This window comes from Eurosta solidaginis, chromosome 2 (genome assembly GCF_040869045.1).
Source record: "Eurosta solidaginis isolate ZX-2024a chromosome 2, ASM4086904v1, whole genome shotgun sequence".
NCBI classification, from domain to species: domain Eukaryota; kingdom Metazoa; phylum Arthropoda; class Insecta; order Diptera; family Tephritidae; genus Eurosta; species Eurosta solidaginis.
The window spans coordinates 200,530,522-200,545,838 of record NC_090320.1 but is presented as its reverse complement, the minus strand read 5'-3'; the positions used below and the strand labels follow the sequence as shown (position 1 = coordinate 200,545,838).

The 15,317-nt window shown below is 34.5% G+C and overlaps 2 protein-coding genes across 3 annotated transcripts; one reads left to right on the top strand and one right to left on the bottom strand.

Moving 5' to 3' along the window:
- Nucleotides 1–4,102: 4,102 nt before the first annotated feature.
- LOC137242549 (UPAR/Ly6 domain-containing protein bero-like) lies at nucleotides 4,103–14,672 on the top strand. 2 transcript variants are annotated; one of them, XM_067769821.1, is made up of 4 exons: nucleotides 4,103–4,192; nucleotides 4,265–4,323; nucleotides 4,377–4,553; nucleotides 14,373–14,672. In XM_067769821.1, the coding sequence occupies exons 2-4, from the start codon at nucleotides 4,275–4,277 to the stop codon at nucleotides 14,618–14,620; spliced, it is 474 nt and encodes a 157-aa protein (XP_067625922.1). In that variant the 5' UTR covers nucleotides 4,103–4,192; nucleotides 4,265–4,274; the 3' UTR covers nucleotides 14,621–14,672. The 2 variants fall into 2 exon arrangements, with proteins under 2 accessions (XP_067625922.1, XP_067625923.1); XM_067769822.1 differs by having other exon boundaries at nucleotides 4,107–4,323.
- LOC137242550 (uncharacterized) lies at nucleotides 6,812–7,690 on the bottom strand. The gene is made up of 3 exons (XM_067769823.1): nucleotides 7,575–7,690; nucleotides 7,243–7,370; nucleotides 6,812–7,180 (listed from the first exon to the last, which is right to left on the bottom strand). Exons 1-3 carry the CDS (start codon nucleotides 7,666–7,668, stop codon nucleotides 7,019–7,021), a joined length of 384 nt encoding a protein of 127 aa, XP_067625924.1. The 5' UTR covers nucleotides 7,669–7,690; the 3' UTR covers nucleotides 6,812–7,018.
- Nucleotides 14,673–15,317: the final 645 nt, after the last annotated feature.

The window sequence follows — 15,317 nt, the reverse complement described above, 5'->3', positions numbered from 1 at the left end:
CGAACCCGCACTCCTACGATAGTTGAAATGGTTACAAACGCATTCAGCTACGTCATGCCTTAGTTGTTGTAAAGTTTTTCCCAACAGTGGATTCACCGCAAAATTTTCTTCAAGTCTTGATAAGAAATTTCTTGTATATGATCGACGGTTGTGGAGTTATTCACATAAAAATGTAAAAAAAAATTTTTGTTTTGCAAAATCGAACATTTTTTTATTTTTCAAAAATTCATAAAAAATCGAAGGTTTTAAAAACTTACCGTACTGTATGGAAAATTTAAGTTGCCAACGCGGTTTTCGCAAGAAAGAAGTATGGCCATATATATTTGTTATCAAATATATACAACTTTTTCCTTGCGGCATTTCTTGCGAAGTTCTTAGAATGCTTAAATCATAAAAACAAAAAAAACAAATTATCACTCCGTCATAGAAACTGTTATACCTACCTACTGAACATCCCAGCCTGCACAGGCCGTTTCCCATAGCATATGAAGTTTTTTTGAAAACCCCTTTTTCAAACTCTTTCGCAGGAAGTGGCTAAAAAATTTACAGACTCATTAGGCTTAGGTTAAGGCGCTAAACAAAAATGAAAAAGCATTCGATTATATTCAAACAATATTTCCAAAATTATTCCACTTCAAAAATTTCTGAAGGTGTTTTGATGGTCCACAAATCCGAAAACTACTACATAGCTCAACATTCGAGACGTTACTATCACCCGATGAAAAGGCTGCTTGGAACTCATTTAGGCTGATTTTTTCAAACTTTTTAGGAAATAATCGGGGTCCAAATTATAAGGAAATCATTTCTGATTTACTAACCAACTATTCGAAAATCGGTATGTAGGGATATGATATGATATCTGTATATTCATCATTATTGTAACCTCTAAATTACATATACATATAATTTCAGGTGCAAACATGTCTCTAAAAATGCATTTCTTACACTCCCATTTGGAATTTTTTCCTTCAAATCTTGGTGATCGTCAGTGACGAGCATGGAGAACGATTTCACCAACAACTTAAGTCAATGGAGGAGCGTTATCTAGGATTCTGGAAAGAAAATATGATGGGGGATTATAATTGGTTTCTTATACGAGAATCAAATTCAGAAAATTACAGTAGACAAGCAAAAAGTAGAAACTATTTTTAAATATTTCATGTACTAAATTTTGTAGAATTTCTTTAATAAAGGTATCTTAAATAGCTAAATAAACAAAAATATTAAAAATACGTATTTTCCCTTCATTCACCTAATTGTTAATAATATTACCGTTTTTCCATGGATTTTCATGAAATAAAGCTTGCCTTATTTGGAATGTTCACAGTTTTACGATCATCTAATAAAAATTGTAAGTTTTTGTCTCTTTCGATTTTTTACGAATTAAAGAAGAAAAAAATGGAAATTTTTAATACAAAAAAGATCCATTTTTTTATAATGCAATGCAAATAACTCTGAAACCAATAAGTATTTAAAAATGGTATTTAAACAGTTTTAAGGAAATTTCATTTACTATTATATGCTGTTTTCTCCAACAAAATCGGATAACCCCTTCCAGAGATATGATAAAATCAATGGATCTCCCTTTTCAAAAAAGGCAAATTTTGGAAAACAGAAAAAAAACAAAAACGTATCCATAGAATTTTAAATTTCGACCATTTTCCTAATTAGGGGACTATAGCAAAAAAAAAATATAGTGGTGATCCAGGGTAATGCAAAAAGTTTAATTTTGTAGAGCAGTGTTATCTAAACTTTTAGTTGAATAAGATCTTCTTCTTGTTCATTGAGCGAAATTATAGGAAATGGAGGCCTTATCAGATAACATGTCTCTCTTCAAAAAAACAATTAAACGGGAGGGCGTATAGTAGTCGACGTAAGTGGGAAAGCTCTGGTCGCCATTCACCAAGATGTGACCAGGGTGAATCTTTTGCAAGCGGTTCAAGCAGCTCACTACTTCCGGTCGCTTGCGACCAAGTATCCACTAGGTAGCCACTGAGCCACCATTTCTTGGTGAGGTAAGAAAGCGATAAACTACCAAGGCCACTCCGTCATATTCGGTTTAAGGGCTAGTGGGGGAATTTTATTGACAGCGTCTGCCCACCAGAAGGTGCGGCTGCATGCAGTGTCTGACCTGGATCAAGCGGCTTTCCATATAAACGCGCAAGTAATACTTCCATTGCCGCTGAACGGGTTGTGCGCTGCGCTTGGGACCCGTCACATAAAACCACACTCCTATAAAAACCAATCAATTTAGGTCTCGGATAACACGACAACTTTTTACTGATGATGACCCCCGTAAACGTTTAAAAGACTTTGAAGTCATGCAGCTGGTATGTCCGTTCCCTTAATGGGATTGGTGCAGATGCGCGGCTGGTTGATGTCCTCGTAAAAACAAAACCTGACATCAGCGCTATCCAAGAAATGTGATGAACGAAGCAAGAAAAGAAGAAACTGTGACATTTACTGGAGTAACCATTGAAATCAGCGCAGTTGCGGCATCGGATTTATGGTTTTAGAAAGACTTTGTCGCCAAGTACTGACGTTCACGCCTGTGGACAAACGTCTCGCAGCTATCCGAATAAAAACCAAATATTTTCATCACTATCATTCCACTTAGGAGAAAAACGATGAGGTGAAAGACGCTTTTTTGAACGCTTACGAGCGTAAACTTTGAAATACAGCGAAGAATCACTCTTACCAAAAAATGCTATTTTGGACTAGGTATGCAATTGAAAAGTAAAGTCCTCTCTTGACAAACGAAAATCGTGGTTTACAAGTCACTTATATGGTGCAGAAGCATGTACCATGACAACATCATATGAGGCGGCCTTGGGAGTGCTCGAGGGAAAAGCTCTTCGAAAGATATACGGATATCTACGCGTTGGCGACGGGGAGTACCGAAGATTAAATGACGAGTTGTACGAGCTTTACGCAGCCATCAACATAGTATAACGAATTAAAACGAAGCGGCTACACTGGCTCGCCTTGTTGGATGACCATAATCGTTTAAAAGGTTAAGCACCAATGAAGTGAGTAATTGAAAAAGTTTTAACATTTTAATTAATGAAGGTGCGAAAAAAGGTAACTGACCTTATGGCCAATTGAGGAATGAGGAGTTGAATTTATGACCATTTCGGAAAAGCAGATTGGTCAATATGCCAATATCGTCAACATTGTCACAATTTGCAATTTGACGTTTTAACCGTTTTATACGGTCATAACTATAAATGACTTTATGGCAGTTAAGGGGTCATAAGGTCAATTGACGTTATGGACTTTTACCGTATGTCATCCCTTCTAGTCAATAGCCATAATCCCAACGAGTCAATATACATACACCCCTATTACGGTATCCGACGGATGCCTTCCTCGGGGAATGCGAATCGTATTGAGATTTGGTATTCTCATAACCGATCGGCAATTTTGTAGATAATGCTGTTCGTGGATTCACTGCATTCCGATAACCGTAATAGAAACGTAATAGTTGTCATTTGCCCTAAGTCGCATTCGCTAAAAAACTGTTGCAGACTGAAGCAAAATTTTAAAATAACGCACACTTAAATTAAAATAAAATGCAAATTAATAAAAGGTCAACTATTTTTCATATTTTTAAGTAAAACATATGTAATATTTATATTTTTAAACAGAAGTCGTACCACTCACCGTACGTACTCATCGTGATTAATTTTTTAATTAATCCACTATTCGCACCATTTCTTTTCTATAATGTCAAGTACCTCTGAAAATACCTTCGAACCTGTTGGTTGAGCCATTTCCAGCATGTAGTCTTTACCAGCTGTATTTTGAAAGCTTCTTTTGGCTTAGATTCAACAAAATGTAAATTTTACTGTCTATCATTAAACCACCACAGAAAATAAAAGCCAATTGCTATAGCCGCAACGTCCACCCTAGTAAGAGCACCACAGATATCCGTTATAAATAAATAAATTAATTGTGCTTAAAATACCAAATCCATATTCAGCGAATGCTCATCACAAATGTTTAAAAGAGAATCAAAATTTGTTTACATTTCTAAATTTTATTTCCGCTCCGATGAAAAAAATCTGCAACATTTTTTTTTAGTTTCGCTCTAGTTCCAACATAGCCAGCATCAAACGGGTTCAGTGGTATTAGTTTCTAAAGCAAGTGGTGAAGACGTTTTTGTTTTAATTACTTACATATATGTAGTTAAGTATGTATATATATGTATATGTATAAATATAATATAAATCAACTGTTATTTGTTCTGAATTTTGGAAACAAGTTTTAACATAATGAAGTCAGCATTAATATTTGCGATTATTTTCATCTGCATATCGGCTGGTAAGTGACATTGTAAAGGATTTCAGAAATAGAGTCACCTTTCTTTTCACTAGTCTTATCCATTATGTGCTACGATTGTGAATCTCATACTGATCCACGCTGCAATCAATATTTCGAACCGGAGGGAATAAAGCAAACTTTATGTGATGATGCGGATATGCCAGCGCATTTGCAAAAGTACGAACGTCGTATAAAAGCCACTGGATGTTTAACGAAGGCATACAAAGGAAGTAAGTAAACTATATGCACTTTAGGGAGTATCACCAAACGTAGAAAAGGTGCCCCGCGAGTTTGAATACTTAATTTGTGGACAGCAGGTAAGTGTAAGGTACATAAGTGTTCAAAGTCGGGGAGCACCATTTACAACACAAATTGTTTTAGGATATTCATAGTGCGTGTGAATTAATGGGACGAGATTAAACTTATTTACTTCCTCAATAGGGTAGGCACTTTGCCTTTGATAAAAGAACTTAACCCAACTTCATTATGCACGACTATCTGCCAGAGCGGCTTCGGAACTTGTATCTGCCCTCTTCTGCTTCATGGAAGGCCGGCGGAATGTCGGTAGCCAAAAACGCCAACGCTCTCGAAACCATGTGTTATGCGAACCATGCTGTATAACGTGATGCCATTGTATTTTGTATCCAGTAGTCGACCGCCTTGTTTCTGCGTTGACTTTAATAAAATAAAATAAAATAATAATATAATTAAAAATAAAAATTTTTAGTTAAACGGTTTTATTGAAAACACTACTTACATGAAGTAATAATAATACTAAAAGCTAGAAAATAATTAGGTAGGTCCTAGGTACTAGTTATCACACTCCTCATCAATCTACACTCAAACAATTATATTGGTAAAACTAACCGAAAAACTATGTTAAAATGGCTCCAACCTATAAATATGGGTGAAACCAACCAATAGAAAATAGTTAAAAATCTTTACTGAAGTCGTGGTTAAAAATTGTTAATTTTACCAAAAAGAAAGAGTTGATATTTAACCCTGTGAAGTTGGTTGACCTAACCATAAAAGTAGGTTCGTATGGCTCCAACCTATAAAAATTGGTGAAATTAACTTATATTAATAGTTATTTCCTTCTAACCAAAAAAGTTGGTAAAAAGTAGTGTAAAAATTGTAATATAACCACAAAATTTGTAGAATTAACTATTTTTACTGTTAAGTTACTATAAAAATTGTATTGTTACAAAAATTGTGGTACATAGTACTAAACGATAAAAATTGTCATAGTACTATTTATATTGTAGTCCTATTATTAAATTGTAGTCCTACAATATAAATTGTGTGATAACAATTTTATTAGTTTAGTACTACCACAACTTTAGATACATTAAAGTTTTTGTAGAATAGTTAAAATAACATTAAAATCTTTGTGGTTACATATCTACTTTAATTTAAATATCAACGTTGTAAAGATTTAAACATACAATTTATATTTTATTCACGAAAACTTATTTATTTCTTTTAAATAGATAATAATACAAACAATTCACAAAAAGTTACAATGTTCAAGCCTTTTCCGCTCTTCTTAAGTTATCCATAACAGTCTTTTAGATAACGTTTTAAGCATAAATGAATATGTGTACGTTCAGTTTAATAAAAAAAACCAAAAATAAGGTTAGACCAGAATCTATTCTAAACTCTTCAAGCATTCTTTTTTTTAACATCGTTTTAATCAAAAGTTTTCAGTTTCATACCTAAATTTTATTTATTCAGAAATCTCTTTCTCAGAGAACTTTATATTAATAAATAGGTTCATATAGTATGAATAAATATACATAAAATTTTCTCCAGAAAAAGTAAACATACTTAACTTCTAAAAAAAAATATACAGCGTAGTAAAAGCTTTTAAAGCGTATTTTTAATTATCTATAACAGTCTTTACGAAAATTACATACCGTTTGCATGAACCTTTTTGCAAAACATATTTTAAAAAATGACTTGAATTTTGAGGATAGAATGTGTTTAAAGCACCTATGCCTCAATTTTCCTTAAAGAGGTGTGTACAAACATATATTTGGTGTATTCACGAAAGCCTGCTTATCAGGTATTCTGTTTATTTGTTTATATTTTGAACACAGTTTATAAAAACAAAATACACTGGAGAGACATAATTTTTAAAACAGATAACTTTATATGCAGACTGTCGTGAATTGCCCAATTGTTTTAATAGAATTTCGGTCTTATATATAAATTTCCATTTGGAGAACGATTTATATGTAAAGGTGACTTGTAAACTTCGGACGGCTGTATAATTGTAAAATTACTTTCTTTCAGTGAAACCAAATATGACTGGAAGTGTTCAGAAAAACATTCAATTTTGTGCTTGATGCAAAGAAAACCTACTTCGTAACTTTCTAGTAAAGTTATGTCCTTAATCTCGAAAATATCTAAAGTTTTGGAAAGTAAAAAATAGCTTACTTTGTACAAAGTACTTTTTATAGTGATTCTATCTGTAAAATTATACGAACTATTTACAGATATATTTTGTGAAAGAAATTCAATATTTGAAACATTGCTGCGTTACTGAAATATGTCTTACTCAAAATTGTGCCGTTACTAACAAATCCTGTTGTATACTCAAGTGTATAGTATTGACATGTTTTAGTATGTGATTTTCATTTTTTTACATATAATTGAATGTTTCTCTATTGTGCGTATTATACACTGAAGATATTTACATACTTACAATGGAGCCGCGGTACCCATGAGGATCGTTGATAACTTTTGAAGAAGTGCTTGTTGATTGGCTGCATTTTAAATATGGTGAATTTTCAATGTCTTCCAGGAAAGTCGTATCAACAGATATTGTATCGCAGGCTTTAACATCAGCACATCCCTTAAATAAAAAAGTTTTATTTTGTTTACCAAATAAAATTCTAATTTTATGTTTGTATTTACATTTGCGATTTTCCATTGCTGAAGCTTGAAACGAAACTCCACTTTTTCTCCTAATTTACGTTCCCGGAATAAGTATGTCAAGTCCTGCCCTTCCAAATATATTAGCCGTTTAAGTGTAATAGATTCATCTACAATTCGTGAAAATATTGCACATTTAATAAGTTTTAATTATTTTTTTTACAAACTACAATCGATGCATGTAATTATTTCCACACTTTTTATGTGAGCAATAAAAGCAACAACACAACCAAAGCCAAATAACGGAATGGTTGCATGACGCAGTTTCAGCAGCATATTTGTTAATTTACAAAACTAATTATTAATAAGCTTACCTTGTAAATTTTGTAAAATGTCGCTGAATCCCCAAGTTTCTAATAAATATTCTAGTCCGTCCTTTTCAGAAGATTCTAAAATATTCTTTTCCATTTTTGTAATTTTACACACAATACTCACGCACGACCGGCTTCCTCAAAGTTTTCAACGAACTGATTGAAATGAGCGTCGGATTCTATTATTGCTGTCATTTATTTTTTAACTGCTGTATCAATGGTTACTTTAACACAAGGAATAGTAGTAACACAATTTTCCAATGTCCAAATAACCTTTTAAAATGGTTAAAAAGCAACAACAATTTCAGGGAGAAATATTTTAACCGATTGGTACTGGTATAATTAACCAAGGTTTATGGTTGGTTTAACGATTTTATGAAATGAACAATTTCATAGCAAAATTAACCAAATAAGATCAGTTAAATCACACTAACAAAATAACATTAAAAAAATTACGATTTACGCCGGTTAATTTTACAAACGAAATAGTAAGCGAAGAAAGCAACAATTTTTGAATTGGTTAATTCTACTATATTTATTGGTAAGAAAAAACAACAAAATATAAGGAAGAATTTAACTTTTTCTAATAGTTAATATAACAAGATAAAATTGTTTAAATTACAACAAATTATACAGAGTATGCACTAACCGAAAAAAAATTGTTAATTTGACCAACGTTTGCAGTTAGCTGAGCATTTTTGCAACAACAATTTCCATTGTAGTAAAATTAACCACGGAAATTGTTAGATTTAACCAATGTTATTTTTCTGGGTGTAGGACCTACCTAATTATTTTCTAGCTTTTAGTAATATTATTACTTCATGTAAGTATTGTTTTCAATAAAACCGTTTAACTTAAAATTTTTTTTTTAATTATTTTTTTTTTCAAGTTTTAGTCTTTATTTTTTTTTTTATTTCCCATTCTATTTAGTTCATTTAGTGACTCATTATTATAAGGACTCTTTCCTCACAATTCGTTATAATCTAAGTCCTCAATACATAATCCTTCCATAGACTTTACTCGACTCTGCGCCACGTATGCTTGCCCCTCCTCCAACTCCAAAATATTTTGATGTCACTTCTACCGGACTTTATGTAATATTTGTTCCAAATATGAGCCAAATTCGGACATCATAGACCGCTTTCTATTCACGTATGTATTATGTGTTCCAAATATGGACCAAATCGGACCACAAATACGATTTTTTTGAATATCTTGACCTTTGCGCCACCTAGCGCCGATTTTTTTTTAATAGGTCGCTTTCTATTCTTGTATGTATTATGTGTACGAAATATGAGCCAAATCAGACCACAAACACGATTTTTTTTTGAATATATCGATCCTTGCTCCACCTAGCGTCGATTTTTTTCATATGTCGCTTTCTATTCATGTATGTATTATGTGTTCCAAATATGAGCCAGCTCGGACCACAAATACGATTTTTGTGAATATCTCGATCCTTGCGCCACCTAGCGGCGATTTTTTCATAGCTCGCTTTCTATTCTTGTATGTATTATGTGTTCGAAATATGAGCCAAATCAGACCACAAATACGATTTTTTTAAATATCTCGATCTTTGCGCCACCTAGCGGCGATTTTTTCATAGCTCGCTTTCTATTCTTGTATGTATTATGTGTTCGAAATATGAGCCAAATCAGACCACAAATACGATTTTTTTGAATATCTCGATCCTTGCGCCACCTAGCGTAGATTTTTTTCATATGTCGCTTTCTATTCTTGTATGTATTATGTGTTCCAAATATGAGCCAAATCAGAACACAAATACGATTTTTTTGAATATATCGATCCTTGTGCCACCTAGCGTCGATTTTTTTCATATGTCGCTTTCTATTCATGGATGTATTATGTGTTCCAAATAAGAGCTAAATCGGACCAAAAATACGATTTTTGTGAATATCTCGATCCTTGCGCCACCTAGCGGCGATTTTTTCAAAGCTCGCTTTCTATTCTTGTATGTATTATGTGTTCGAAATATGAGCCAAATCAGACCACAAATACGATTTTTTTGAATATCTCGATCCTTGCGCCACCTAGCGTCGATTTTTTCATATGCCACTTTCTATTCTAGTATGTATTATGTGTTCCAAATATGAGCCAAATCAGACCACTAATACGATTTTTTTTGAATATATCGATCCTTGCGCCACCTAGCGTCGATTTTTTCATATGTCGCTTTCCATTCATGTATGTATTATGTGTTCCAAATATGAGCCAAATCGGACCACAAATACGATTTTTGTGAATATCTCAATCCTTGCACCACCTACCGGCGATTTTTTCATATGTCGCTTTCCATTTTTGTATGTATTATGTGTTCCAAATATGAGCAAAAAATACGATTTTTGTGAATATCTCGATCCTTGCGCCACCTAGCGGCGATTTTTTTCATAGGTCGCTTTCTATTCTTGTATGTATTATGTGTTCCAAATATGAGCTAGATCGGACCACAGATACGATTTTTGTGAATATCTCGATCCTTGCGCCACCTAGCGGCGATTTTTTTCATAGGTCGCTTTCTATTCTTGTATGTATTATGTGTTCCTAATATGAGCAAATCGGATCACAAATACGATGTTTGTGAATATCTCGACCCTTGCCACCTAGCGGCGATTTTTTTCTTATTATTGCATTGTCATCGAGTTCTGAACTATATTCCAAGTTTCAAGCTTGTAGCTTATCGGGAAGTTACTTAAATTTCAATTACAAAATTCGTGCCAGCCACCCAACCAACCAACCAGCCTGTCAAGTCAAGCTAAATAAAACCGTTTAAAAATAAAAACAACACAAAGGCCACAGGCGTTTCTACTGAAAACCCTAGTGAGATTAATGCGTTTACCCAAAAAAAAAACTACGACGTTTCCAATTCCTTTGAAAGGCTAACATGTTCCTGGTACGCTGCGATAAGGTGCCACCTTGTGTTACCTGCCCGATTACCTCGGAAATGATTTTCTTGACCCTTCGAAACTGCGACTCTGTGAATTTTAGTCGGATCTCATGAGAGCCGATGGTGTGGCTGTGGTTTTTTCTTCATCATATTTGGTATTAGATCGCTGGACACGGCTTGTCGAGCAGTTGGCCGTACGAACAGGATTATTCATTCAGAAAATTAAGAATGTTGTAATGTTGAAAATTTTCTGTGCGGACATCGAGTGCTCCAGCGAGGTTGAAGGTAGTCTTATGATCAGTCATTGGACTTCTGATCAAGAAAGAAAGCGGGAATGCCCAAATAGTAGTGAAGGGCACCTCTAGACGCTACTCGAAACACGTTTCTTTCATTGCCCGTGCAGAGGATGCGGACGAGTTATTAAACAAAATCCACACTCCAAATACGGAGCTAAATTTTCCAGGGTTGAGGATATATAGCGACATTGAGAGGGTGATAATACTTTTACGGAGTTCGAATCGCCGAAAAAAGGGGCGTATTCCCGGCAGTTAGCAGATGGAATGAATGTAGAGTTTTTCAGAGTTGTATTAAACTGAGTCACGTTCCACCCTCTTGCAGATCAGTCAACATAAGTGCAACATAAAGGCCACAGGCATTTCTACTGAAAACCCTAGTGAGATTAATGCGTTTCTTCAAAAAAAACTACCACGTTTCGAATTCCTTTGGAAGATTAACATGTTTCTGGTACGCTGCGATAAGGTGCCACCTTATGAAAAATGATTTTGTTAACTCTTCGAAACTGCGGCTCTGGGAATTTTAGTCGGATCTCATGAGAGGCGTACTAACGGAAGAAATTTTCTAGGCACCTTAATTCACTGAGGTTAATCGTGTTAGTCTTCCATGCGACCGGCAAATAAATGTGTTTGTAATTTCGAATATGACGAAAAGGTCTTTCTTCAGTACAATAACCTTTCCAATGCAAATCGGTGGAGACTGCACTGCATAGGGTGATCGTTAACATAGAGAAAGTCGTGAAACATCAGGAATATGTCCTGAGTGTTCCAGAGAACTACCGGGTAGTATAACAATGTTTCGACACCGGATATCAAAAATACAAGAAGGGTAGGCTTTAGAAAGGTTATTTTATTAGTCAAGAGAGCAGGAGTGTACAAATCAATTCGATTTGTCCATATACAGTCTATCTGAGGTCTCTATTGACCGATCAGTTCTATTTAACCTTCTTCTAAGGAACTTAACACCAAACAAGTGAGACATTTTCGGTAAAGCGAACCCGGTTGCCACACCATGTTTTCATTTGGGATCAAAATTAATCGAAAAAAGTAAGGAAGGTTAAGTTCGGGTGTAACCGAACATTACATACTCAGTTGAGAGTTATGGTAACAACATAAGGGAAAATAAACATGTATGAAAATGAACCCTGGAATGTGTTTGTATGACGTGTGTATCAAATGAAAGGCATTAAAAAGTATTTTATGAGGGAGTGGGCCATAGTTCTATAGGTGGGCGCCATTTAGGGATATAGCCGTAAAGGTGGATCAGGGTTGACTCTAGAATGCGTTTGTACGATATGGGTATCGAATGAAAGGTGTTAATGAGTATTTTGAAAGGGAGTAATCCTTAGTTCCATAGGTGGACGCCGTTTCGAGATATCGCCACAAAGGTGGACCAGGGGTGACCCTAGAATTTGTTTGTACAATATGGGCATCAACCGAATGGTGTTAATGAGTATTTTAAAAGGGAGTGGGCCTTAGTTCTATAGGTGGATGCCATTTCGAAATATCGCCATAAAGGTGGACCAGGGGTGACTCTAGAATGTGTTTGTACGATATGGGTATCAAATTAAAGGTATTAATGAGGGTTTTAAAAGGGAGTGGTGGTTGTTGTATTGGTGGTCGCCTTTTCGAGATATCGCCATAAAGGTGGACCAGGAGTGACTCTAGAATGCGTTTGTACGATATGGGTATCAAATGAAAGGTGTTAATGAGTATTTTAAAAGGGAGTAATCCTTAGTTCCATAGGTGGACGCCGTTTCGAGATATCGCCATAAAGGTGGACCAGGGGTGACCCTAGAATTTGTTTGTACAATATGGATATCAAAAGAAAGGTGCTAATTAGCATTTTAAAAGAGAGTAATCCTTAGTTCCATAGGTGGACGCCGTTTTGAGATATCGCCATAAAGGTGGACCAGGGGTGACTCTAGAATGAGTTTGTACGATATGGGTATCAAATTAAAGGTATTAATGAGAGTTTTAAAATGGAGTGGTGGTAATTGTATATGTGAAGGCGTTTTCCAGATATCGACCAAAATGTGGACCATGGTGACACAGAACATCATCTGTTGGATACCGCTAATTTATTTATATATGTAATACCTGCCAAGATTTTAAGGGTTTTTTATTTCGCCCTGCAGAACTTTTCATTTTCTTCTACTTAATATGGTAGGTTTCACAACCATTTTATAAAGTTTTTTCTAAAGTTATATTTCGCGTCAATAAAACAATCCAATTAGCTTACCATGTTTCATCCCTTTTTTCGTATTTGGTATAGAATTATGGCATTTCTTTCATTTTTCATAATTTTCGATATCGAAAAAGTGGGCGTGGTCATAGTCGGATTTCGTTCATTTCTCATACCAAGATAAAGTGAGTTCAAGTAAGCACGTGAACTAAGTTCATTAAAGATATGTCGATTTTTGCTCAAACTATCGTGTTAACGGCCATGCGGAAGGACAGACGGACGACTGTGCATAAAAACTGGGCGTGGCATCAACCGATTTCGCCCATTTTCACAGAAAACAGTTAACGTCATAAAATCTATGCCTCTACCAAATGGATTGGTTAATTTCTGTTCGACTTATGGCGTTAAAAGTATCCTAGACAAATTAAATGAAAAAGGGCGAAGCCACGCCCATTTTGAAATTTTCTTTTATTTTTGTATTTTGTTGCACCATATCATTACTGGAGTTGAATGTTGACATAATTTACTTATATACTGTAAAGATATTAAATTTTTTGTTAAAATTTTACTTAAAAAAAATTTTTTTTTAAAAGTGGGCGTGGTCCTTCTCAGATTTTGCTAATTTTTATTAAGCGTACATATAGTAATAGGAGTAACGTTCCTGCCAAATTTCATCATGATATCTTCAACGACTGCCAAATTACAGCTTGCAAAAGTTTTAAATTACCTTCTTTTAAAAGTCGGCGGTGCCACGCCGATTGTCAAAATTTTACTAATTTTCTATTCTGCGTCATAAGTTCAACTCATCTACCAAGTTTCGTCGCTTTATCTTTCTTTTGAAATGAATTATCGCATTTTTTCGGTTTTTCGTAATTTTCGATATCAAAAAAGTGGGCGTGGTTATAGTCCGATATCGTTCATTTTAAATAGCGATCTGAGATGAGTGCTCAGGAACCTACGTACCAAATTTCATCAAGATACCTCAAAATTTACTCAAGTTATCGTGTTAACGGACGGACGGACGGACGGACATGGCTCAACCAAATTTTTTTTCGATCCTGATTATTTTGATATATGGAAGTCTATATCTATATCGATTCCTTTATATATGTACAACCAACCGTTATCCAATCAAACTTAATATACTCTGTGAGCTCTGCTCAACTGAGTATAAAAATAATGCATTTTTCAGAATTCGTGCACAATAATCTGGGAAAAGGTAAAGGGCACAACATAAATGAAGAAGTTAATTTTGAAAATTGGTATACGCAAATTTGAAAATTGCAGTGAAATAATCGCTTACGTGTGAAAATAGGATTTTGTACTATTTACTTACATATGCTTACATATTTATATTAGTTTTCTTTTTTAATTCTGTGACAATTCTAACTTCTCTTCATTCTCTCTCCTCAACTTAGTCGATGGATTTCGGTTTTATGTTCGTCGTAGTTGCTACTTTGGTGATACGGAAAATACCGATGAAACTTGTGAAGCTCCAGATCCCTATATTCCATGGGTCGATTTGTTATCATGTCACGTATGTACGGATGATTTGTGCAACGGCGGGGACTCATTTAGTGCAGCCCAACATACAGTGGGTGTATGGTCGAAACTCAAACTTTGTGCGATATTTTTGACAACAATCACCTTAAGATACATTTTCTGAAAAAGCTCTCTAGTCAAAACTGTTAAATAAAGTTATTATGTTTATATTTCAATAAAAAAATTTCAATATATATATATAAACTTTTAACGAAATTTATTCCTTCTACGAAAATTTAAAATCTCTATCAGGGCTGTCATGGAATCCATGTCGGTTTGTGTTTTGTCGCAATTACAAGCCAATATTGATTTAAATTGGTGTCATAAAACCGTATTGGTTTTGCTTTTTTCGAATGTAAAGAAAAGCGATGTTCGAATGAACTGTTTTACAGTGTTATCGGTGCACCGGTAATTTGGATGTTAATTTTTTTGGCCAAATTTTATAAAATAATTGTTTTGTGCATCTAAACAGAAATAAACAAATTTATTGACATCAAAATGGCGTCAGCAGTTGTAGCATTTTTGTTATTGGAAGAAGAAAGTTGCGAGAAGGTCAAAAGGAAAGTTTTGAAAGATCGCAGCAATCCATTTGAGTTGCCACAGACAGTGTAATTAAAAATATTTCTTCTAAATAGCTATAGTGTATTTGCAGTTACATTGCATACTATCGCATAACAAAGATGATTTCCGAATGGTATTGGACACCATTGAAGGACACTTAACTCGCTCGAAAGTTCTGCCAGTTCGGCAACTAGCAGCTACGTTACGGTTTTTAGCTGAAGGATCCTATCAAAGATCAGTTGGCAAGGATTCTAGCATGA